The sequence below is a fragment of the Jaculus jaculus genome, chromosome 1, assembly GCF_020740685.1.
Source record: "Jaculus jaculus isolate mJacJac1 chromosome 1, mJacJac1.mat.Y.cur, whole genome shotgun sequence".
NCBI classification, from domain to species: Eukaryota; Metazoa; Chordata; class Mammalia; order Rodentia; family Dipodidae; genus Jaculus; species Jaculus jaculus.
In genome coordinates, this window is record NC_059102.1 from 209,704,165 (window position 1) to 209,730,807 (window position 26,643).

General features: G+C 39.7%; 1 protein-coding gene across 1 annotated transcript; it reads right to left on the reverse strand.

Moving 5' to 3' along the window:
- Positions 1-852: 852 nt before the first annotated feature.
- On the reverse strand, positions 853-25,161 carry Frg1 (FSHD region gene 1). The gene is made up of 10 exons (XM_004666367.2): positions 24,953-25,161; positions 24,621-24,741; positions 14,402-14,472; positions 11,950-12,075; positions 10,969-11,026; positions 9,160-9,274; positions 5,280-5,384; positions 3,232-3,323; positions 2,237-2,347; positions 853-946 (listed from the first exon to the last, which is right to left on the reverse strand). The coding sequence occupies exons 2-10, from the start codon at positions 24,680-24,682 to the stop codon at positions 910-912; spliced, it is 777 nt and encodes a 258-aa protein (XP_004666424.1). The 5' UTR covers positions 24,683-24,741; positions 24,953-25,161; the 3' UTR covers positions 853-909.
- Between the last annotated feature and the right edge of the window lie 1,482 nt (positions 25,162-26,643).

The window sequence follows — 26,643 nt, forward strand, 5'->3', positions numbered from 1 at the left end:
GGAAGCAGAGAAGGACGAATGCTGCTGCTCAGCCAGCTCTCTTTTTTATACAGTCCAGGACCCCAGCCCAGGAATGGAGCCATCCACCTCAACCTGATCAAGATAATCGCGCACAGAGGAAAACATAATCAACATAATCCCTTACAGGTGATGCTAGGTCCTGTCAAATCATGACAGTGTCTGAACTTCATTGATAGCTCAGCCTATCCTGTAAGTGAGGAGGAATGTGTTCACTCATACCCGGTGTGGGTAAACTATACTTATTAAGGAACTTCTCCACTATGGCTCTCTTACCCTCTAAGCTCAGCCCTTGCTCTTTTGTATTATGTCCATTTTCCAGTCCACCACCTAAAAGACAATTTCTTCCTCTCTACCCAGCTCTCTTGTTCTGACAGTTGTTTGACTTGTTTTGATTTGTGCACTAGTTAAAAGGGATCAGGGGCAGGGTGGTGCTGCTTAGAGGTAGAGCACTTGTATGCAAGGTTAAGTCCCTGGGTTAGGTTCCTAGACTACAAAACAAATATGAAAAACAGACAAAATGAAGAGGGAGAAGGTAAAGCAAAGCCTTGTTGATTATTTACCTTAAGAGTTTCCAGCTTCCTTCTGAGCTTGGGTTGGATTAAGTAAAGAGACTGCAATGGAACAAGATAGATTCCACAAATGAATGGGAATCAGCTTCTTGCATAACAGGAAACTGAGAAGGGGGGGGGAATGTTCCTAGCTTTTTAAGTGTGTATCCTTAACTGAAAAGCAAATTCATGAAGAATCTTGATTAAACTTCATTATTCTTGGGAGACTAGAGACCAAATCAAGCAATAATTTCAAAGCAACCTGAGAACTCTGAAAAGGCACTTGTACTGAATAGTTTTATTCAGAAAAAACAAAGGGGGACAGAAATAGAAATCTCAGTCATTTGCAGTATCTATCAGCTTTCAATTTGGCTCTCCTGTTTAAGAAAAAAAAAAAGTCAATGTGAAACATATCATACAATCAATTCCTATTAAATATAGAACTCATGCTTAAAAATCATGTTCAATTTTCTTTACTGCATTCACCAAATATTCATGTTAAAATATTTTATTAAAATTTTAACTTTAAACTTTTCTTTTATGTAAGATAGATTTTAATCTTATGAATCTATTTTGAAATAGTTAACAAAGGCTGCCTCAGAAATTTATTAATGTAGCCAGGTGTGGTGGTACATGCCTTTAATTCTAGCACTTGGGAGGCAGCAGTAGAAAGATTGCATTGAGTTCAAGGCTACCGTTAGACTACATACTGAATTCCAGGTTAGCCTGGGCTAGAGTGAGAATCTACCTAGAAAAACCAAGCAAAGAAAATTTATTAATTTAAAACAGTAATTTTAATAATTAGTAAATTTAAGTGCCTTAAATTTCTACTGGGTCTCAATGCCATATTTTGTACAAGTAAGAAACTTACTGAGTCAACATCTTATTCTACTTTAAAGTCCATAATCTGATTATATTTTATGTCATTTTACAATTACTCAGAACTAAATACATATTAATTTGCCCAGTTGGAGAAACTTACATCACTTGTTAAACCCAGGCAAGAACTCTACCAACTAGCCAACAGGAAATATATGATTAACCACTACCTTATCAGATCATGTAAGAGGATTAAAGAGTAATTTCACAACACAGGATTTGTAATAAACGATTACTCAGTTCTCTTTCAACCTGGCACTTCAGTGATTGACAGTGTTAAGGTCACAACTAAGCTTTGCCTATTTTTCCTGGTTATAAAGGTAGGCTGTTATTTATTGAGTTCAAAGTAATAATGAGGAAATATTAATAATTTGCTTTAACAAATATCTTGTATGCTTCTGAATCTAACCTTAATAAACTTATTCAATTCCACTTATATAATTTTAATTTAGCCTATTTAAAATTCATATATTTCACCCCATTATTAAGAACCTCTACTACTACTGAATCCACAGGATCTTGGTGTTCCTCCAACTTTTTACCTCTGGTACTAATTCTTTTAAAAAGCTGATAGTAAGCACATTTATGGAATACTTTCAACCAAATCCGAAAGTATTCAAGACTGCAAATTCGCTCTGGCTGTCCTTTTTAAAAGGCTTTCCTCAGACTTATGACCTGTTTATAATATTTTCATATAAATAAATTAAAAAGACAAAAATCTGAAAACTAGAGTAACATTTAAAAAAATGGCTTATTCAAACCACTTCTAGAAACAGCTGTAAAGTTACCTGTCCAGAAGTGTCTCATGCAAAAATCCATCTTTTCGAGCCTTTTTAAGAATTTTACTGTCTTCTTTACTTATTTTAAGTTTGTGGTCTTGGAAGCTCTGAAATTTCTTTCTGTGAAAAAAGATCTTGCATTAAAAAAAAAAAAAACCCTCAAACTTTTATTATACCCTTTCTTATCAAATTACAAATACTGTTAAAAGTTTTCACTACTTATATAAAAATGTAATTATGTTTCTTTAATAACAGCTTTTCAACAAAAAATATGACTCTTTCTGATCCACCAAGTAGGCTGTTGTTCAGGTAGTTGTGCAGAGCCCACTTGAACTGGAGTCTCTTGGCTCAAGTTCCCCATGTCTAGAGGATAAGCAGCACTTGGACGACATTACGACCATTCCGTTAAAGATAAGGCGTGGGCTGGAGGGATGGTTTAGTGGTTAAGGCACTTGCCTGCAAAACCAAAGACCCCAGGTTTGATTCCCCAGGACCCACGTAAGCCAGATGCACAAAGTGGCACATACACTTGGAGTTCATTTGCAGTGGCTAGAGGCCCTTGCATGCCCATTCTCTCTCTCTCAAGTAACAACAACAAAAAACAGTAAGGACTGACTAAGGCCCAGCCGGGCGTGGAGGCACATGCCTTTATCACCTTGAGTTTGGGGCCACCCTGAGACTACAGAGTGCCCTGAGACTACAGAGTGAATTCAGGTCAGCCTGGACTATAGTGAGACTTTGAAAAACCAAAACAAACAAAAAACCTAAAAAAACAAAAACAAAGAAACCCCTAAAGCCCTCAATTCAAAGCTTTCTCCCAAGTCTACATCATGCTTCATTTTGTCCTCTAGGTTTTCTTCAGTGCTGTGGATTTGATTGACCATAGGGCCTCAGGCATGCACTGTACTGTGGAGGTATATCCCCTTTTCTCGCAGGCACTTCATGATCAGTGTGTCCCCAGTACTGCTGCACTGTCAGAGCAGAGTCTAAAGAAAGGCACATACACATAATTGATTTCACACTGCTTCACATTTCCTTTGTCTTCTTCTGGGATGTCATCTTTTTTCTTGGTTTCTCTTTCAGCACAGGACCTAATCTGGATATTAGAGATGAGAACCCAACATTAACCATCCTCTCCTCACTTAAAGTGGTAAGCAAAAATAAGTGATTTTTTACTCAAAGGAAGGAAACAACTTAAAAATCTGATTCAGAAAAAGACAAACTTAGGATATGTGTTGTTGATTTCTTATATATCATTTATATAAATAATTGCCACTATGTGGGTTTTGTAAGTTTAAAACAATTAAGCTTTCATCAGATGCCAGTAAACTACTTGATTATCCTGCAAGTTTATGAGAACTGGCATGAGAATGTCTACCAAACTTTTATAGTCAAGTAAAATCAAGAGCAACCCTGGAGTACTTTGCCAGGAGTAAGCATCTCTAATCTCCAGCCTAGTGACTGACACGAGAAAGTAAAGCAAAGAACAAATGTGCTCTGTGCTTCTCCTCATGTGCAGGTAATGTGCCAAAGCACCAGGAGATCTACCATGACTTGTATGCTTTATTTAGTGATAGCATCTTGGGTGCTGAAGTACTTAATAAGCAAGACAACAGTCCTCATCTATGTTGACAGGAGTCGACACACCATTTGTGTAATGAAGCTTGGAATTCTCTGGCATATTCTGTATGTGCCGTATCACTGTTTACAAGGGGAAAAAAACGGGACAACCGGAGTCTATAAAAGACTAATGGAATCAATGAGGGTACATGCCTAAAATGGAGTACTATGTAGCAGACACTATACACACACTAAAAGGAAAATTCTCCAAGACACAACAGTAATGAAAAATAAGCAGGGTATGGTGGTGCACACCTTTAATCCCAGCACGTGGGGGCATTACTGTGAGTTCAAGACCACCCTGAGAGAATACACAGTGAATTCCAGGTCAGTCTGGACTACAGTGAAACCCTACCTCGAAAAACAAAACAAAAATAAATAAATAAAAAGTAGATAAAATATTTATATGTTTATAAAGAAACATTAGAAGGTTATAAAAAAAGAAAAAAATAAGCAAACAAAAAGGAAGAGAATGTTATGTACAGGGTAGGATCTAGAGTCAATATGCCTTTTTTTTTTTTTCAAGGTAGGGTTTCACTCTAGCCCAGGCTGACCTGGAATTCATGGAGTCTCAGGGTGGTCTCGAACACACGGTGATACTCCTACCTCTGCCTCCTGAGGGCTGGGATTAAAGGCTTGCGCCACCACACCTAGCTCAATACGCCTTTGTATATTTTTGTTTTAAATTTCTTATACTATGTTTACTTGTGATGGGCTAATACTGTCAACTTGACAGGATATAGAGTTAACTAAGAGAGAAATTTCTGGTCATGTCTATGAGGAGGCGTCTACATTAGGTTGACTGAGCTGGATGTCCCACTCTACGTGCGGGTGGCACCATTTTATGGGCTGGGGTCCCAGACTACATAAAAAGGAGAAAATGAGCTGAAAACCAGCATTCATGTCCATCTGCTTCCTGACTGCACATGCAGTGTGACCACCTGCCTCAAATTCCTGCCACCATGACTTCCCTGTCACGATAGACCATATACTCCCTCAAACTGTAAGCCAAAATAACCCTTCCTTAAGTTGTATTTGTAAGATATTTTGTTGCAGCCACAAATACAAAAAAAAAAAAAAAAACAAAAAACAAAAACTAATACGAACTGATTATATGTTTACAAATTTTTTAAATGCAGGCAAGAAAACCAACCAATGAACAACTAAAAACCTCAGAGGCCTATAAAGCACATGGAACTTCTTAGAAAAAGATAAACTGGTATGTGGGGAAAATGGTAAATTGGCTCTAGATGCAGTGATTTTTTTTTCAAACATATTGTACAAAGAAGACATTGGATGTAGGTGAAAAAGAAAGCATATTTGGAACATGACATTATAAAAAGCTATCAAGTTTTTACAGTGATAGTTTTAGAGACTACTTCCACCACACACAGAGGCAACATGCACTGTCTGGAGGAAAATGTCTATTTACCTTTATCATTTCCTCTTCTCCTGCTGTCTTACTCTTTGCTTCTATATCTCCTGCTTCATTACATCTAATAAAGCAGCTATTTGAGGCCAATAAAGCCATCTTCCCCTAAATAAAACATAATGACAACAAAAAACTGAGCTATAAAAAGAAATCTTAACAGAGATGGAGACATGGCTTAGAGGTTAATGACATTTGCTTGCATAGCCTGATGCCCTGGGTTTGATTCCCCAGTACCCACATAAAGCCAGATGCACAAAGTGGCACATCATCTGGTGTTTGCAGCAGTAGGTTTTGGTGTGCTCATTCTCTTTGTCTCTTCTCTTCCCTCTCACAAATAAATGAAAAAATATTTAAACTGAAGGAATCTTAAGACTTTACACTAAATTAATGTTTTCTTCCCAGTTCTAAAATTAAGGAAAAGAATTCAGAGAAAGCCTGGGAAATACCAAATCACTTATAACGTTACTACTCAGACTTTATAACAACATATATTTTTAGTACATTCTTCTAGTGGATTAGAAAATATGACAGACTACCTGCCTCTTACCTTCTCCTAGTAGGAATAAATTTGAAAAAATTTTCCTATTTATCTAAATCTGGATTGTAAGTTTGATTAATTAAAATTATGAATAATTATAAGGTTTAATTATAATTTGTGTTTGGTTGATTCCTCTTCAAATCTTTAACATCAGAAAAAATACTCACAAATACAATTACAAGATAACCCTCTATAAATCCAGTTAAAACAATACAAATAACATGGACTTTATTTAATATATTACACAAAAGTATCAGGACAGCAAGTGCTTTTCCTACTGAGCCATCTCTTAGTCCTATTGATATAAATTTTATTGGCACTATCCCATTATATTTAGTATCATCCAGAAGAGGCTACAACCCATTGATGGACTATAAAATCAATTTAGTGGCTCCTAGCCAGTAATGAAAAATATTAAAAACAAAACAAAACAAAGTTAAAGGACAACAAATGTCAGAGTACATAACACATGGATAAATAAATACTGTTAAACTGATTTTGTTTTCTTGATAATACTGTTAAATTGATTTTGTTTTCTTGAGGCAGGGTCTTATTCTAGCCAGACTAACCTGACTATGTAGTCCAGGATGGCCTCAAACTCACGGTGATCCTCCTTTCTCAGCCTCTTCATGGCTGGGATTAAAGGAATGCACCACCATGCTGAGCAAGTTAAGTAGAATTCTTGCTTGTTATACATAAGTATATAATGGAAATGTAAAAATCCAATTCTGAGTTGTTGTTAAAATAGTCTGAAATTACTAAGATTTTATCCTAGAGGATGAAATAAAGAATCAAATAATTTAACTTTTTTGGGGGGAGGGGGAAAGAACAGCTAATTTGTCATCCTTGAAAACATCCCATTTTGAATTTAACTGCATTCAAACACTATTGCTGTTCGACAACTGAACTTCTTTCTAGGCTCTATTATGCCTCACAGTTCTTGATACAGTATTAAATCTGGCAACTATTCAGGTCTCTTACATATATATTTTTAAAGATTTTATTTAAACTTATTTACTTCAGACAGAGAGAGGAAGAGAGAGAGAGAGAAAATGGGCGTGCCAGGGCCTCCAGCCACTGCAAACGAACTCCAGACGCATGTGCCCCTGTGCATCTGGCTAACGTTGGACCCAGAGAATCGAACTGGGGTCCTTTGGCTTTGCAGGCATGTGCCTTAATGGCTAAGCCATCTCTCTAGCCTGGGTCTCTTATATTTTTTGTGGAATCTTGGTTGCTTATAGAATAAAGGAAATTAATTACCCTATATTAACAAAGACTTTTTGAAATTATGAATTTCAGTGCATGACCCTACTGGGTGCTGGTCATATTCCCATCATGTTACACTCCTCTCTCCTCCAGCCATAATCCACTAAGGATCCTCCTACTGAGGTTACTGATGTGCCTCATGAAGTCATAAATGCATTAGTCAGTCTCTGGCATGTGTGTGTCGGGAGGTACAATGCCACAGGATATTCCTTTCCACCTTGTGGCTCTTACAATCTTTCTGCTCCCTCTTCTGCAATGTTCCCTGAGCCTTGTCAGGTATGTTACAAGACTACTTTAGTGGTAAGCCCCCTGCAATCTCTGAATGTCTGCTTTGAGGTGGTTGAGTGTCCTCAGTGTCTACTGTCCTATCCCTGGAGCTGGTTGTCAGGTTAGCACTGAGAGCAACACTCATGTTTAGATCACTGCTTCCTCTGTAATGTCTAGTGGGCCCTGCCAGATGTGATGGAGGTGGGGTCAATAAAGACTTTTAAAACTCCATATATTAGAACTGATTATTTACTAAAATTGGTATCTTCATTCTTTTATATTAAACTTTTTTACACAGCTTATATTTTGAACTTCATGATAAACTGAGACTTTTACAGTTCTAAAAAGACAAAATTTATTTCAATGAACTATTATCTTTATTTACTATTTTAAACACAAATTGCCCTAATGTAGGATTAGCCTGCTCCACTGTCTTACCAGTCTAAAGCCTTTGAAGCAATTCTTATGAATAAGATACTCTGGAAATATTTTTTTTTTTTAAACAACTAGACTTTAAAATAAACTACTATCTAAGGAATCCTGATTCTTTTTTAATTTTAATTTTAGACAGAGTAAGAGACAGAAAGAGAGTGAGAGAGTGAGAGAGAGAGATAGAGAGAGGGAGGGAGAGAGGGAGGGAGGGAGGGAATGAATGACCACTGGCAGGCACCAGGGCCTCAGCCACTGCAATAGAACTCCAGATGCTTGTGCCACCTAGTGGGCATGTGTGAGTGACCTTGTGCTTGCCTCACCTTTGTGCTTCTGCATCTGGCTAACATGGGATCTGGAGAGTAGAAAATGGGCCCTCAGGGTTCTCAGGCAAGTGCCTTAACCTCTAAGCCAGCTCCTCAGCCCAACTGTGATTCTTTAATGGAAAATAAGACTCACAACAGCTCCCCCATGGTGTATACAGGCCAGTGGGTAAAGGTACACCTATACTTAAAAAATGTTTATCATTATTAACAAGATATTTCATATGGATATATCATGTATTGGTACCCTCTTTACCATTGTCCCTGCTCCCATTCTGTCGGGGACTTTCCTCAGTAGGGTTGTAGGTATTCCCCATGGGGTTGTAGTTTATGCATTGTGGGAGCAGTAGTTATTTTGGGGGGCAGAGATCCTATACTTTTTGTTGCAGTTTTTTTTTCAAAAAGACCTTGAGCTTGCAAACATATATACATATGTGAGGGAGAGAGACAGGGAGAGGCAGATAGACAAAGAGACTGGACATGCCAGGGCCTCCTATACTGCAAGTGAACTCTAACACATGTACCACCATGTGCATCTGGCTTACGTGGGCACTGGGGAATCCTTAGTCCTTAGGCTCTGCAGGAAAGTGCCTTAACCATTAAGTCATTTCTCCAGCCCTGTTTTTTAACATCATTTCACAACTCTAAGTTCATGCTAATTTTTCCCAATGTGATGTATTATTGCATTCTACTTTTATTCTTTATTTTTAGAAAACATGTTTTTGCTGACAAAGACTTTCTTCTTGTTTTTAAAATGTATTTCACTTATTTGAGAGAGAATAAGGGAAGGAAGGAAGGAAGAAAGGAAGGGAGGAAGAAAGGGAGGGAGGGAGGGGGAGGGAGAGAAAGCATGGCTGTACCACGGCATCTTGCTGCTACACATCAGCTCCAGACATATGCACCTCTTTGTGCATCTGGCTTTATGTGGATACTGGAGAACTAAATCCAGACAGCAGGCTTTGCAAGCAAGTGCCTTTAACCACTGAGTCACCACCCCCAGACCTCAACAAAGACTTTCTTAACCTGATGTAAAAAGTTTTATAAAACACAGACTTACATCTTGAAATACTGGTTCCCACTGTTCTCTTGGCCCGATTGCATCCGAACGCCCAACAACGAGTCCATCTGAATTTATACCAAGGTATTTTCCATAGCCAGATTTCAAGGCAATTCTTTAGATTAATGAAATAAATGTTAAAAATGCAAGAAATTAAATACAGAATACAATACAGTATGCTGTGTACATGTATTTGTGTATATATATGTATATAAGTTAAACTCAGACATGTTTCTGGTGGTTCAAAACCCAGTGGCTAGCTGCCACTATTTCAGACATTATCATTCTCTCTATATAATTTTTTATTTTGATATTAAATATAAATATTATATAGTATCTCAGACTATATAGCAAATATCTTCCAAATGTATTATTCTTCTAATATTCTACTTTCACTAGAAGTAAATGGTTTATCATAGCTGTATCAAAATTTACTTTTTCTGCTGGTATATAAACTATTATTATTGATATCCTTTCTGTATATAAACTGGTTGATATATCTTTTTTTTTTAAAGCTATACACAGGGGGACTCCCTAACATTCTTTTGTTTTTTCTTTTTTTTTTTTTTAAAAATTATTGATTTATTTATTTGAGAGCGACAGACACAGAGAGAAAGACAGATAGAAGGAGAGAGAGAGAATGGGCGCACCAGGGCTTCCAGCCTCTGCAAACGAACTCCAGACGTGTGCGCCCCCTTGTGCATCTGGCTAATGTGGGACCTGGGGAACCGAGCCTCGAACCAGGGTCCTTAGGCTTCACAGGCAAGTGCTTAACCGCTAAGCCATCTCTCCAGCCCAGTTTTTTTGGTTTTCTAAGGTAGGGTCTCACTCTAGTTCAAGCTGACCTGGAATTTACTATGTAGTCTCAAGGTGCCCTTGAACTCATCATGATCCTCCTACCTCTGCCACCTGAGTGCTGGGATTAAAGGTGTACACCACCACACCCAGCTTTCACTAATATTTATTTTTAAGCTCATAATATGTTGGACGGAAAACACACTCACACACACGTATACTTTGTATATGCTGAGCATCTGAAAATCCAAAATCAAAAACCTCCTGAGTGCAGACAAGAGGCCACATGTGACAAATGCTACCACTTACCTCATGATAGATCACAGTAAAAATTCAAGTACACTAAAACACTGTAAAGTTATCTTAAAGGCTATATACATGTGCTATACATAAAATGTAAATGAATCGTGTGTACCTGTGTGTCCCTACTCTATGTATCCATATGAAACCTGTCCTAAGCCTCAAAACATCAAAAATACAAAACAATTCTAATCTCAAGTGTTTTAATAAAGGGAGACTCACCTACTTAGTATGTATCTGGAAGTTTCATGCTCCTCTAAGAACACAGTTATTAGAAATCTAATTTATAGGTCTGAATATTATTAGAAAGCTAATTATAGTAGCTCTGGTAGAGTATTAGCCTAGCTTGCACAAAGCTGTAGGAACTTGTAATCACAGCACTCGGGAGGTAGAAGTAGGAAGATCAGAAGCTCTAGGTCATCTTCAGCTACATATATGAGACTGTCTCAAAGAAGAAAAAAAATCTAATTTAATAATACCTATATATTTATTGGGCATAAACAAAATATAGTTTCTAAATCTACTTCTCTCTTTTTCTTGAGACAGGGTCTCATGTAGGCCAGGCTTGTGTCCATCTCACTGTATAGAGGAGGATAGTCTTCGACACCTGGGTCCTCCTGTCTGCCTGCAAGTACCAGTATTAGAAGCATGCACAACCACATCTGGCTCAGTGAAATTAAAGCTTCAAGTTATCTCAGTTCAATCCAAGCTTACCTGGAATCAGACAGCTTGACAGCAGTAAACTGCTCTGGAGGACTTGGACCCTCATTGACTACAGCAAAACCAAATAGAGAATAATCAACATTTGTTATAAATGTACACGTAAAAATATTTTCCTGCTTCTAGCCAGGCGTGGTGGCGCACGCCTTTAATCCCAGCACTTGGGAGGCAGAGGTAGGAGGATTGCCGAGAGTTCGAGGCCACCCTAAGAATACATAGTGAATTCCAGGTCAGCCTGAGCTAGAGTGAGATCCTACCTTAGAAAACAAAACAAAACAAAACAAAACAAAACAAAACAAAACAAAACAAAACAAAACACATATATATATATATGTTTTCCTGCTTTAAAAATTCTAGTTTTTTCTTCTAAAATGAAATTTAAGTATTCTCAGATTTGGACACAACTATAATAATATAGTATCTACTATCAAGATTTCTCTTATCACTATATGGCAACTTCCATACTTCCTATATAGAGTGGTATGATACTCCCAAGATTCTTTCTCTGTGTTTCAAAATATAATACATAAATATGCAGGAATATGTGAAATTGTGAATGCTATCATTTACTCAACAGATGATCATTTTGACCAAATGATACTCCTTTTTATCTTCTAATTACTGCATTCCTCATTATTGCTTCCCTTAAGGAACGAAAAATGAGAAAACTAACTATACTCACTTCTGAAGAAAATAAAAAGTAAAACTTCCAATTCAACCAGTTTTTTTTTTTCCTTTCTTCCTACTACTTCAATATTTTGTGTTCTTTTGATTTCCACAAACATTCTTCTGACACTATGCAGAATGTCTTCAAATGACTTCTAGAAAAAGGAGTACTCAATAGCTGGTAGGCAGGAAGGAAGTAAAGAAGTGGAAGAGCCCAGTGCAAGGGCTGCAGTCCTTTTTGCTCAGGCACCTGTGTTGTAACATTCATACTCTGCATAGCCTTTCTCATTGCTTACACCAGACACTAACCTTCCTTATGTGGTGCTCCCAGTGTAAAGAGACCATTGTCAAGTGCATGGATATAGGTTCCTTTATCCATCTCAATGGCAATGGTTCCTGAAATTTCACCAAAGCTGGATACAGTCCACCAGATTCCTAAAAAATAAAGCCGTAACTTATTTTTAAAAGCTTTTATCTGACAATCATAATAATACAGAGATATCTCATTTATCCTTTACTACCATTTGGTATAAGATGTCAGAGCTTGGTAATCCATGAACCTTGTTTATATTTCACCAGTTTCACATAAACTTGCTTGTGTTTATATGAGTGGATTCATGTACTACCACCGGAATCAAGATCACATTCTTTTTTAAACTACAAAACAGTAACACCGGCAAAGGTACAAAATTAAACAGATAATATTCTCATTCCAGACTTCATCCATGCCTGTTTTCCAGTGGCAGTGCCTATTATAAATCATTTTTGGATCTTCCTACATAAACAGTGGTACTTCCCAGTGATATAGCAGTACCTCTTCTCCCTCGGTGGAAGCTTGAAACTGCCTATTATCAAACTCTATATACATACATACATACATACATACATACATACATACTAAAGTTACTGATTCACTTAAAAACTAGGTACAATAAGAGATTAAAAATAATGAAATCAAGCCAGGAATGGTGGCACATGCCTTTAATCCCAGCACTTGGGAGGCAGAGGTAGGAGCCTTGCTGTGAGTTCGAGGCCACTATGAGACTACACAGGAAATTTAGGAAGGTAGATCTTTGAGGCTTGCTGACCACCACTCTAGCCTAACTGATGAACTCCAGGCCAGTGAAGGAGCCTATCTCAAAACATGTGGATGACGTTTCTGAGGATGATACCTGAGGTTATCCTCTGGCCTCCACATATGTACACATGTGTACCACACACAAATGAACATGCACATAGGCACACAAGTACATTTTTTAAAAAGGCAAAGAAAACTTATTTGCAATGGAGAGAGTGCAAGACAGAAATAGTATATATGGGCACATTAGGGCCTCTTGCCACTGCAAATGAACTCTAGATGCAGATTATCAATTTGTGCATCTGGCTTTACATGGGTACTAGGGAATTGAACCTGAGATAGCAGGCTTTTCAAGTAAGTGCTTCTAACCACTGGGCAATCTTCCCAGTCTGAAACAACTATTTTTTTTTTTTTTTTTGGTTTTTTTGAGGCAGGGTCTCACCATGGACCAGGCTGACCTGGAATTCACTATGGAGTCTCAGGATGGCCTTGAACTCACGGCGATCTTCCTACCTCTGCCTCCCAAGTGCTGGGATTAAAGGTGCACACCGCCATGCTCAGCCTGAAACAACTAATTTAAACAAGCTACTAAAGAAGTATTTATTTATTTATAGTACCCACCCAGTGGGCATGTGAGACTTTGCACTTGTCTCACCTTTGTGCATCTGGCTAACATGGAATCTGAAGTTGAACATGGGTCCTTAGGCTTTGCAGGCAGTGCCTTAACCACTAAGCCACCTCTCCAGTCTGGTTGTCAAGTTTTAAATGACAATAAATTTGCTATAAAGTATAGGTATGCAAAGGACAAAAATAAAAAACTATGTTTGGGGCAATTCATTTCTAGTACTGTAAAAAGACTACCTTGATGTTCTACTGTGTTCAACTAAGATTTTAATTCATTTCAAAATTTACACAATAGTTATTTTAATATGTTCAAACTTCCTTTAAAGACAAATTGCAGACTTTCTCAACTAAGATAAGAAAGAATATAATTTATAAAATATTCTGAATCAACTAATGCTTTTCTATAGTAGTAGTTTAAAATTATGAATTAAAATTTTTAGTTACTGAAGAGCCTAAGTACAGATTAACTTTGAATTGTGAGTCCTAGGTCCAGCACACTGTTGTGAAAATGAAAAGGCACTACTGGTTTCTAGAATCTGCAGCTTAGATGTCTAAGCATTTTAAGACAGAAAGGTCTTTTTTTTTGTCTTTTGAGATAGGATCTCACTCTACCTCAGGCTGAACTGGAATTCGCTCTGTAGTCTCTGAGGGTGGCCTTGAACTCACAGTGATCTCCCTACTTCTACCTTACCAAGAACTGAGATTAAAGGCATGTGCCACCATGTCCAGATGGGTCATAATTTTTTTAAAATTATTTTTATTTATTTATTTGAAAGTGACAGAGATAAAGAGGCAGATAGAGACAGATAGAGAATGGGTGCGCCAGGGTCTCCAGCCACTGCAAATGACCTCCAGATGCGTGCGCCCCCTTGTGCATCTGGCTAACGTGGGTCCTGGGGAATCGAGCCTCAAACCGGGGTCCTTAGGCTTCACAGGCAAGCGCTTAACTGCTAAGCCATCTCTCCAGCCCATGGGTCATAAATTTTTAATGGGAAAACATTTTAAATGAATGTCAGTAGATATTAACTTTTCTCAGAATAAAGTTATGAAGTGACTCACCAACAATATCAAGTTGGGTTTCTTCATCCTCCTCTCGTTTTCTCTTCTTCTCTTTGTTCTTTTTCTTTTTACTGCAGGAGAAAAAGTTATATACACAAATTTAGATATATGAATTTCTGTGTTAATTTCTATAAGGTGGGAACATTTTAGAGCCCTGTCAGATGTACATTAATTTTGGATTATTTACATCAGTGTGTCCTTTTACATAATTTTTTTTTTTTATTTTGGTTTTTCGAGGTAGGGTCTCACTCTGGTCCAGGCTGACCTGGAATTAACTCTGTCATCTCAGGGTGGCCTTGAACTCATGACAATCCTCCTACCTCTGCCTTCCGAGTGCTGGGATTAAAGGCCTGCACCACCATACCTGACCTATAAATTTTTATTTATTTACAAGAGAGATGCAGATAGAGTGAGAGATTGGGTAAGTCAGAACCTTCAGCCACTACAAACAAACTCTAGACACATGGGCCACCTTGTGCATCTGGCTTATATGGGTCCTGGGGAATTGATCCTGGGTCCTTTGGCTCTGCAGGCAAGTGCCTTAAACACTAAACCATCTCTTCAGCTCCAATGTGTCCTTTTATAACATTGGAAAGTTGCTTCTGGTCATGTGCAAAGTGTAGTAGTTCTAAGCAGGCTCTGTATCCACATTGCCTTGTTGTAAATCCTGATGCTGTCACTCTGACCACTGTGATTTTTGGTAGAAGTATTAATTCTTCTGTGAATTAATTTCCCCACTGTTGTAGCCAGGTCTGCATTGCTGGTAAAATCACCCAACCAAGAGCAGCTTGTGGGAAAAAGAGGTTTATTTTGGCTTACAGGCTCGAGGGGAAGCTCCACAATGCAGGGGAAAACAATGGCATGAGCAGAGGGTGGACATCACCCCCTGGCTAACATATGGTGGACAATAGCAACAGGAGAGTGTGCCAAACACTTGCATGGGAAAACTGGCTATAATACCCATAAGCCCGTCCCCAACAACACACTTCCTCCAGGAGGCATTAATTCCAAAATCTCCATTATCTGGGAACCTAGCATTCAGAACACCTAAGTTTATGGAGGACACCTTAATCAAACCACCACACCTACTTATGACATGAGGTATCCAGTAAAACTTCTAGGGTTGCTATGAGAATATGGGTGAATATGTGCCTTATATTGTTGGAGAGTGTACATGGTACAATCTCTTTGGAAAAGTTTATTTCTCAAAAAGCTAAACATAGACTGATCATAAATCTCCAGTAATTCCACTTCTAAGAGTGGATGCGTGCCAGATGCGCACCCAAGGATGATGAAAATACATTATCTAGAAACTGTATTGAGAATATTCATAGCAGTATTATTCCTAAGAGCCTGAACAAAAGGTGTTCCTGCCACACAAAGGAATATTCAGCTATAGAATGAAACAAGTGTATGTACAACATAGACCAGAACAAGTGTATGTACAACAACAATGAATGGAACAAGCTTCTGTATGACAACATAGAATGGAGCAAGTGTTTATCCTACAACAGTAGCTATACTAATATCAGATAAAATAGACTTCAAATCAAAAAAGACAAAGATGGCCACTTCCTACTTATCAAGGGAACAATCCATCGAGAGACTATCACAATCATAAATCTTTATGCACCAAACACGGGGGCACCACAATTCATAAAACAAAACCTACTTGACAATAAAAACAGAAATAACCATCGACATCATCATAGTTGGGGACTTCAATACACCATGATCAGTAATAGATAGATCATCCAAACAGAAACTCAACAGGGAAGTGAGAGAGCACAACAAAACCATAAAAAATTTAAACCTAACGGACATCTACAAAACATTCCACTCAAATCCAAAGACTACACATTCTTCTCAGCAGCCCATGGAACCTTCTCTAAAATAGGTCATATACTGGGTCACAAAGCCTGCCTATATGTTTAGGAAGAGTGACATAATTCCCTGCATGATATCAGATCACAGTGCTAAATTACTAGAAATTAACAACAAAAGACCTACCAAGAATCTCATCAGCTCCTAGAAACTGAACAACACACTTTTAAACAATAAATGGGTAGTGGACAAAATAAAAAATGAAACTGCAAAATTTCTAGAAATGAATGACAATGAGAACACATTGTACTGAAATTTATGGGTCACAATGAAGGCGGTCGTCAGGGGAAAATTCACAGCACTAAATGCCTTCATAACAAAGACAGAGAGATCCCAAATCAATAACCTAACCATCCACCTAAAGGCATTGGAAAAGCAAGAAGAATCCAACCCAAAAAGCTCCAGACAGAAAGAAATAATTAAGATCAGAGCAGAAATTAATGAATTGGAAACTAAGAAAACAATTAAGAAAAATGATAAAACAAAGAGCTGGTTCTTTGAAAAAACAAACAAGATTGACAAGCCCCTGGCCAATTTGATCAAGTGAAAAAAAAGACACGCTTCAAGTTAACAAAATTAGAAATGAAAATGGAGGGATCACAACAGACGTAAGTGGAACTGGGAGAATCATCAGGACTTATTTCAAAAACCTCTACTCCATAAAACTGGACAATATGGAGAAAATGGATAAATTCTTGGACATGTACCATCTACCACAGCTAAACTCACAGCAGATTAATCTCCTAAACAAACCCATTGAGATTGAAAAGGCAATAAAAAAATCTCCCCTAAAAGAAGAGCCCAGGACCAGATGGCTTCTCAGCTGAAGTCTATCAAACCTTCATGGAAGAACTCACACCAATCTTTCTCAAACTGTGCCACACAATTGGAGAACAGGGAAGCTCTCCAACTCCTTCTATGAAGCTAATATTACCCTCATACCAAAACCAGGCAGCGATCCCACAAGAAAAGCGAATTACAGCTCTTTCTCCCTGATGAACTTAGATGCAAAGATCCTGAACAAAATCCTTGCAAACTGAATCCAACAGCACATCAAAAACATTATCCATCTTGATCAAGTGGGCTTCATCCCAGGAACACAGGGGTGGTTCAACATATGGAAATCTGTCAATGTAATACACCACATAAACAAAGTTAAATGCAAAAACCACATGATCATTTCAACAGATAAAGAAAAAAGGCCTTTGACAAGATACAATATCACTTCATGATCAAAACATTGGAGAGATCTGGCATGGTTGGTTTATATGTTAACATAATAAAAGGCTATATATAAAGCTCCTAAAGCCCAAATAATACTTAATAGAGAGAGACTGGAGGAATTCCCATTGAGATCAGGAACAAGACAGGGGTGTCCACTCTCACCTCTGCTCTTCAATGTATACTGGAAGTCCTAGCTCAAGCAATAAGACAGGAGAAAGAAACAAAGGGGATACAATTTGGAAAGGAAGAACTCAAGTTAGCACTATTCGCAGAGGACATAATTCTATATGTAAGAGATCCGAGAAACTCCATCTTAAAACTCTTGAAGATGATTAACTCCTTTAGCAAAGCAGCAGGATACAAAATCAATGCACAAAATCAGTAGCCTTTCTATATGCAAATGACAAAGATACAGAGAAAGAAATAAGTGACATTGTCCAATTTTCAACAGCAACATCAACAACAACAACAAAAATACCTTGGAATAACATTTATCAAGGAAGTGAAATAAATATATAGTGAAAACATAAAAACACTCAAAATAGAAATTGAGGAGGACTTAAGAAAATGGAAAGACCTCCCATGCTCCTAGATAGATAGAATTGACATTGTGAAAATGGCAATCCTACCAAAGGTAATATACAGATTTAATGCAATTCCAATCAAAATCCCAACATTGTTCTTCACAGAGATAGAAAAAAGGATCTAAAAATTCTTATGGAAAGGCAGAAGGCCTTGGATATCCAAGCATATCCTCAGGAAAAGAAACATCTCTAGTGGTATCACCACACCTGATCTAAAGCTATATTACAAAGCCATAGTAATAAAAACAGCATGGTATTGGCATAAAAACAGGAGTATAGACCAATGGAATAGAATTGAGGACCTGTACTTTGGGTCAAGTAGCTACAGCTACTTGGTATTTGACAAAGGCCCCAGTAATATAGGCTGGAAAAAAAGACAGGATCTTCAACAAATGGTAAAGGACAAACTGGATAGCCATATGCAGGAAATCAAAACTTGATCCACACATCTCGCCATGCACAACAATTAAGTCCAAATGGATCAAAGACCTCAATATAAGACCAGAAACTTGGCTACTATTCGAAGAAAATATAGGAGGAACTTTCTATGATATAGGAATGGAAAATGACTTCTTGAACAAAACCCCAGTAGCTCACATCTTAGACAATCACTCAATCAATGGGATCACATGAAGTTGAAAAGTTTCTTCACAGACAAACATACAATAAGTAAAGACAATAGATTACCCACAGAATGGGAAAAAATAGTTGCTGAATATCCAACTGACAGAGGCATAATCTCTAGAATCTACAAAGAACTCAAAAACCTAAACCATAAAAAGTTAAACCCACTCACAAAATGGGGCAAAGAACTGGACAGGCAGTTCACAAAGCAAGAAATACAAATGGCAAACACACACCTAAGAAAATGTTCATCATTCCTCATCGTCAGGGAAATGCCAATTAAAACAACTATGAGATTACACTTTACCCCAGTAAAGATAGAACATTAAAAAAATTAAATGAAAATAAATGCTGATGAGGATATGGAGAAATAAGAACACTCACCCACTGTTGGCGCGAATGTAAGATGGTACAACCACTGTGTAAAGCCATATGGAGTCTACTAAAAAAGCTGACTATAGAGTTACCAATAGACCTGGTTATTCCCTTACTGGGCATGTACCCTAAAACCTCCAAACCTCAGTCCAGAGAGATTTACTCAACCATGTTTATAGCAGCTCAATTCATCATAGATAAGAGCTGGAATCAACCCAGATGTCCATCACTAGACAAATGAACAACTAAGATATGGTATATCTACACGATGGAATTCTTTCTACACAGCAGTAAGGAAAAACAACACAATGAAATTTGAAGAAAAATGGTTGAACCTGGAACAGATCATTCCCAGTGAACTCACCCAATCACAGAAAGATAATTGCTGCACAGTCTTAATCATCTACAGCTCCTAACCTGGATCTAACCGAGATGCTGACATACCTAGCAAGCATCTCAAGGACTGGACAATAGGATGGGTAGGTGGGTGGGGAGGGAAGGGAGAAGGTGGGGGCCACAAAACTGGGCCCAAACAACAATGGTACCATAAGCCTCTACATTCTAAGAGACCAAGAGGCCCTTAAAGGAAACACCTGATTCACAAGGTACTAGAGAGGGTATGACAAAAACTGACTTTTATCTCTTCCTGTTTCTGTTTCTCTCTCTCTCCCTCTTCTCTCTCATCTCTCTATCTCTTTTGAATTACTTAGCTTTTTCTTTCCTCTCTTCTTGGATGCTGACCTGTAACTCCTAGTACCAGCAGGAGGCTATCATCCACAATGTGCTTTTGATCAGAGAGACCTACAAAGTTTCCCAAAAGAAGACAGATTTCTGTCAGAGTATTTGGTGACCTACCAAAGGTTAGCAGTTAAGACCCTACTGCTGAAGACACCATATTCTTTTGGCATGTAGCATGGCTGGAAGATGTGAAAGTCAGTCCCTAGACAGTTTGTGTGTCTAGTGCTAGAAGGTACTACATGAGTGACTGGAGGAAAATGACCAATATCTGCCCAAGCAATTCATGGTCTAACTTACTTAGCAGCAAACAACCTGACGTGATGCTCACACAAGTGCAATAGTGGCGCATAGCCATGGTGGGACACCAACTACTCTTGATTTGGCAAAACTGATCTGCTCAGTGGAATGGAGCCCATAGCTGGAGCTGTGAAACAAGTCAGAACCATATCCAAAAATGAGCCCACTCTCCATTATCAAGCTCCCGCCAATTGTGGGCTAAAAGAGGGCCTACACCTATTAAATTCTCTCTAAAAAATAATGGTTATCCCATTTATCTGGTGCTAACTTTACTCTGTTGGAGAATCTGCTTCCCTTTTTCAGATACATGTAGATCCTAAGGAGAGAACCACCCCATCATACCTCAAAAGGGCCCCAGCTGAAACTAAGAGTAACTGGGGAAAGAAGCAAGAGTACTGTTTTCTTGGTGAATCTGGTACCAGCATGAGGGTGAAGAAGATAAGACACAGAAAACAATCAACTCCTACCAAACCAGATATCCAAAGAGAAAGAGGCACTCAAGATCTCAACAGGAAGCAGACCTAATATGAACCCAACATGGCTCGGAAATTTTCGGAAGAGGGCACAGATAGAATGTCAGAGCCACACGCTGGGTCATGATACACAGAGACATTTCCTCCTACCCATAAATGATGGCTAAAAACACAATGCACGACCCATGTACCCCAACAAAGAGGGTCCCTGGGAATGGGGAGGACAGGGAGGAAGCTTACTATGGTACCAACTTGACTGTATTCACTGAGTACAAAACTAATTAAAAAACATGAAAAAAAAAAAGACCTGAAGAATTTGTAGGAAAAGTACTGTGAACGTCCGAGAGAGGAATCTTTCATGAAGAAGAGATACCTGAACAAAATAGCCTGAGGCTTGGCCATGCAATCCATGTTTATGTATGAAAGAAAGCAAGTATGGATATAGAATAGTGAACAAATGGGAAAATGACAGCATATTGGGATTAAAAAAAATAATCAGGGGTCTCCACATTTAATGCATGATCTAAAACTGAAGGACAGTTCAGTAAGGGAGAAATCCTAATGGAATCCTGTTGAGTTCATTTATGTGAAACACAAAGAGGGTACATATTGAGGAAATTATACAATAACAAAAACACAGGGTTGGATTAAAAAAAAAAGGAACAACTGTACGTAGAACAACATAGAATGGAACAAGCATATGTACAACAACACAGAACAGAGCAAGTGGGTTAAGGTGCTTGCCAGGGAAGCCTCAGGACCCAAGTTCAATTCCCCAGTACCCATGTAAGCCAGATATACAAGGTAGCACATGCATCTGGAGTTTGTTTGCAGTGGCTGGAGGCCTTGGTGCACCCATTCTCTCTCTCTTTCAAATAAATAAAAATATTAAAAAAAAGGGCAGAACAAATGTATGTCCAACAACATAGAACAGAACAAGTGTATGTCCAACAACATAGAATGGAATAAGTGTTATGTTCAACAACATAGAACGGAACACGTGTACATACAACAACATAGAAAGGAACAAGGGTATGTCCAATATAGAATAGAACAAGTGTATGTCCAACAACGTAGAGCAGAACAAGTGTTATGTCCAACAACGTAGAACAGAACAAGTGTTATGTGCAACAACACAGAATGGAACAAGTGTATGTCCAACGTAGAACAGAACAAGTATATGTCCAATGTAGAACGGAACAAGTGTATGTCCAACATAGAATGGAACAAGTGTATGTCCAACAACATAGAACGGAACAAGTGTATGTCCACAATGTAGAACAAGTGTACAACAACATAAGATGAAACAAATGTATGTACAACATAGAACAGAACAAGTGTGTATGCAACACAGAATGGAACAAGTATATGTACAATATAGGACAGAACAAGTGTATGTACAACATGATACTCCTCAAAATTAGGCTAAAAAAGCTTTAACCTACAAATAGCTGTGGATCATATGATTCCACTGAGATGAAATATTCACAAGCGGCAAATCCTTATAGGCTGAAAGATTTGTGGTAGCCAGAAGCTGGTAGAGGGGAGAGAAGGGAATGACTACTTAACAGTTAAGGGTTTTCTTTTGGGGTGCAGTGGAGCAATTGCTGAACATTCAACTAGTGGTAAATTTCCTTTTTCACTGTAGCCCAGGCTGACCTGGAATTAACTACATAGTCTCAGGTTGGCCTTGAACTCAGTGATCCTCCTACCTCTGACTCCGAAGTGTTGGGATGAAAGGTATGCACCACTATGCCCAGCTTGAATTTCCTTTTTTTTAAAAAAAAATTGTTCACTTTTATTTATTTGAGAGTGACAGACAGAGAGAAAGGCAGACAGACAGATAGACAGAGACAGAGAGAGAGATTGGGCGCACCAGGGCCTCCAGCCACTGCCCAACAATGTATGACCCCTGGTGCATCTGGTTAACGTGGGTCCTGCAGAATCAAGCCTCGAACTGGGGCCCTTAGGCTTCACAGGCAAGCACTTAACCACTAAGCCATCTTTCCAGCCCTTGAATTTTCTTTTCTTTTCTTTTTAAAATTTATATTTATTTAAGAGAGAGGAAGATAGAATGAGAAAGAGGACTGGTGGGCCAGAGCCTCTAGGTGCTGCAAATGAACTCCAGGCGCATTCATCACCTTGTCATCTGGCTTACAGGGGTACTGGGGAATTGACACTTGGGTCCTTTGGCTTTGCAGCTAAGCCTTCTCTCTAGCCCTACCAGTGAATTTCTAATTGTACACTTTCTTTGGGGGTGGGGAAGAGGGGGCTCCAAGGTAGGTTCTCACTCTAGCTCAGGCTGACCTGGAATTCACTATGTAGTCTCAGGGTGGCCTCAAACTCTAAGCAATCCTAACTCTGCCTCCCAAGTGCTGGGGTTAAATGTGTGCAACACCATGCCCAGCTCTAACTGTATACTTTAAAACAGTGAGTTTATGACATATGAATTCTATATCTATATAATGAAAGAAACAAAGGGTGCACGCTTTTAATCCCAGCATTCGGTAGGCAGAGGTAGGAGGATCACTGTGAGTTCGAGGCCACCCTGAGACTACATAGTAAATTCCAGGTCAGCCTGGGCTACAGTGAGACACTACCTCAAAAACAAAAATTAAAACAAAACTTCAAGCCTTCTGAAAGAAACAAAGGGAGCCGTTACTTAATACCCAGGGTGTTTTAGAACAAACATGCTGTAAAGAAAGTGCCATGTTGGTTTTCATAATGATCATATAATCAAAGTAAAGTCTTTGCTTTTAACCACAATGCAGGTTTTCAGAAGGGAATTCTCTTTTGCCTGTAGCTACTTCAGACAGTGAGTTTCACATTCACTCTGGATAAGTTGTTCTTGGTAACAGCCACCTTCAGGGTAGTTCTTAAAGGGAATGTCTTCACTTACCTCCATTTTTTTGTTTTCACTTTTTTTTTCTTTTGGTTTTACGAGGTAGGGTCTCACTCTAGCCCAGGCTGACCTGCAGTTCACTATGGAGTCTCAGGGTGGCCTCAAACTCACAGTGATCCTCCTACCTCTGCCTCCCAAGTGCTGGGATTAAAGGCGTGTGCCACCACACCCAGCTTTTCTTTTCTTTTTTTTTAGCTATAGCTGGAACTCACAAGTGCTATGATTAAATGTGTAAGCCACCACACCTGGTTCACTTAGCTCCTTGATGCTCTCTTCCCAGCCACATAAAGTACCCAACACCGTTTATCACTGAGCTGCAGAGGAAATGCAAAAACCTCCCCTTTAAAACAGGAAGACATGAATAGACAGTTATCTTTTCCTACAATATGATGACCAATAACTTGCACGTCCATCTTTGGCTCTGTTTCCATTTATTCAGTTATCACCACAAGCACATGGAAAGTCAAAGTCATTTGAGTTCTTCTTTAAATCTATTTGAGAGAAACAGAGGCAGCGGCGGGGGAGGGTTGAATGGGCCTACCAGGGCCACTACCCTCTGCAAACGAACTCCAGACTTACCACCTTGTGCATCTGGCTTACGTGGATCCTGGGGAATCGAACCTCGGTCCTTTGGCTTTCCGTGCAAGCGCCCTAACTGCCAAGCCATCTCTCCATCTAAGTTCTTAACTTGCCAGAAATTACAGACTTAGCAATTACGCGGTCCACTTTCAAGCACGTCCCTATTAAAGCCCATCCTTCCCCCCTAGGTCATTCAGCCTATTTCCACCCTACATATTATGTTGGAAATAATCAAGTATGTTTTTGTTGTTGTTGTGTGGGAAGGTGGTGTGAGGGGGCATAAAAGTGAAAACTTTTCTTAAACAGTTATGATTATAATCTACGTGGTCAGACTAACGAGGACCTCTCAAGTCAGAGAAGGATGGAGCCCTGGGGACCCCCAACAAGCAGTTCCGGGCTCCCCTCGGCCTCCTGCTTCCGTGCGATTCTTCCACAGGGCGCGGCGCTGTGGCCGAGGGCAGCTCACTGGGCAGCCCGGCCCGAGGACCACACCTCGGAGATGGGGGTCACGCCAGGAACGGAAGTCTCTTTGGGCTCACCTCTTGGCCTTGGTTCCCTTGAGCACAAGTTTGGTAGACTTCACATAGGAGTATTCGGCCATGGTTCTGCCGAGACTTCGGTACCACGCTACGGGGCGGCAGCCAGCTCCGGACAAAATGCCTAGACGGGGACCAGAATGCCAGGGAAGAGGGGAGGGTGGAGGCTCAGCAAGGAAGAGGTTGTATAACTGAGGGAGTTCAGCGTCTCTCTCCAGACTCCGCGTTTTCCACCCAAACGCGAAGCCCTCCAGTACTAAACCCCCTTCCTGTTTACTGTGGTGTGGCGCTACGGCAGCTGCCGAGGGCCAAACTACGTCAGCGTTCTTTCGAACCTGTGGCGGAATCCCGGAGGTGCGCTCCTGCCGCTAGGAAAGCGAGTGTGCAGCGCCGTCCTGGGGCGTGAGCGTTGGTGCGCTGGGCTGACTCGGGCGTAGAGGATGGGCGGAGACCCCAGGCCACAGCCGAGCTGCTACAGTCCCCGCGGCAGGCAGGCGTGGCCCGCGGCCTGCGACGTGTTGAGCTGCCCGGGGAGACCGAGAAACATCCGGGCGTTGCCGACGAAGGATGTGACGCACACTGCTTGGTGAGGCCGCGGCTTCAGCGGCTGCCAGGGTCCGTCTGCGGTCGTGTGGGAGGTGGACGGAGCTGGACGACTAATTAACCGACTTTCTGTGTAGGAGCTTCACTGAGGCTGTAGGTTGTTTCCTGAGTATACCTCCTCCTCTTCCATTCGTTCCCACGGTATTACAATTATTCCCCTTCCAAATCTCTGTTTAAAAATAAAACAAACTGGGCTGGAGAGATGGCTTAGCGGTTAAGCGCTTGCCTGTGAAGCCTAAGGACCCCGGTTCGAGGCTCGGTTCCCCAGGTCCCACGTTAACCAGATGCACAAGGGGGCGCATGCATCTGGAGTTCGTTTGCAGAGGCTGGAAGCCCTGGCGTGCCCATTCTCTCTCTTCCTCTATCTGTCTTTCTCTGTGCCTGTCGCTCTTAAATAAATAAATAAATAAATAAATAAATAAATAAATAAATAATAAATAAATAAAAAAGAAAATAAAAATAAAACAAACTAAAAGGTTACAGAGATGGCTTAGCGGTCAAGCTGCTTGCCTGCAAAACCTAAAGACCCGGGTTCCAGTCCCCACTGCCCACGCAAAGCCAAAAACTCAAAATGTCGCATGCATCTGAGGAGTTGGATTACAGCGGCTAGAGATGCGCCTATTCTCCCTTTGTTCTCTCTGCGTGCGACTACCTAATTAAAAAAAAGTTGCTTGTCTCTTTTAGTCCTGTGACACAAAGGTGGATGCTGTTGGAATCAAAATGGAGTGGCATCTATCAACTCTTAACAAAAATAAAGGGAGTTTATGAAGAAATGAGTCTCAGATGTTATTGCTAACTAGTAACTATCACAAAAAGCTTCCTGAAAGCCCAAGCTTCCACAGTGGCGACCACAAACTTTAACAAGAATCTCTTCTACCAGGATACCCGCCCGCCCATAAATTGTGGAATCTACTGGGATTATTTACCTGGCCAAGGATTATTGTTTCAAAGTCTCTGATTTAGTTTTCTCTTCATGCGTGCGTGTGTGTGGGTGTTTTCTTGTGCTGGTGCCCCAAACCAGTGCTCTACTGTTTAGGTAACTTCCCAGGCCCCGACCTCTTTATTTTTGTCTTTGAGGTTTCCCCTTGTCTCAACCTCTTTGAGAGTACCAATAGTTTATTATAATGTGCACTATATATGGTTTGGAGAATCGTTTATTTATTTATTTATTGGGGGGGGGAGAGAGAGGGAGGGAGAGAAAGAGAAAGAGAACATGGGCATGCCAGGGCCTCCTTCTGCAAACAAACTACGACTTAAGCCACATTGTGCATATGGCTTTATGTGGGTACTGGGGAATTGAACCAGGCCATCAGGCTCTGCAACAAGTGCCTTTAATCATTGAGCTATCTCCCCAGCCCAAGAATCTTTTTTTCGTTTAATTTTCTTTTTAGATGGCATTCTCTTACTTATCTGTCAAACACAG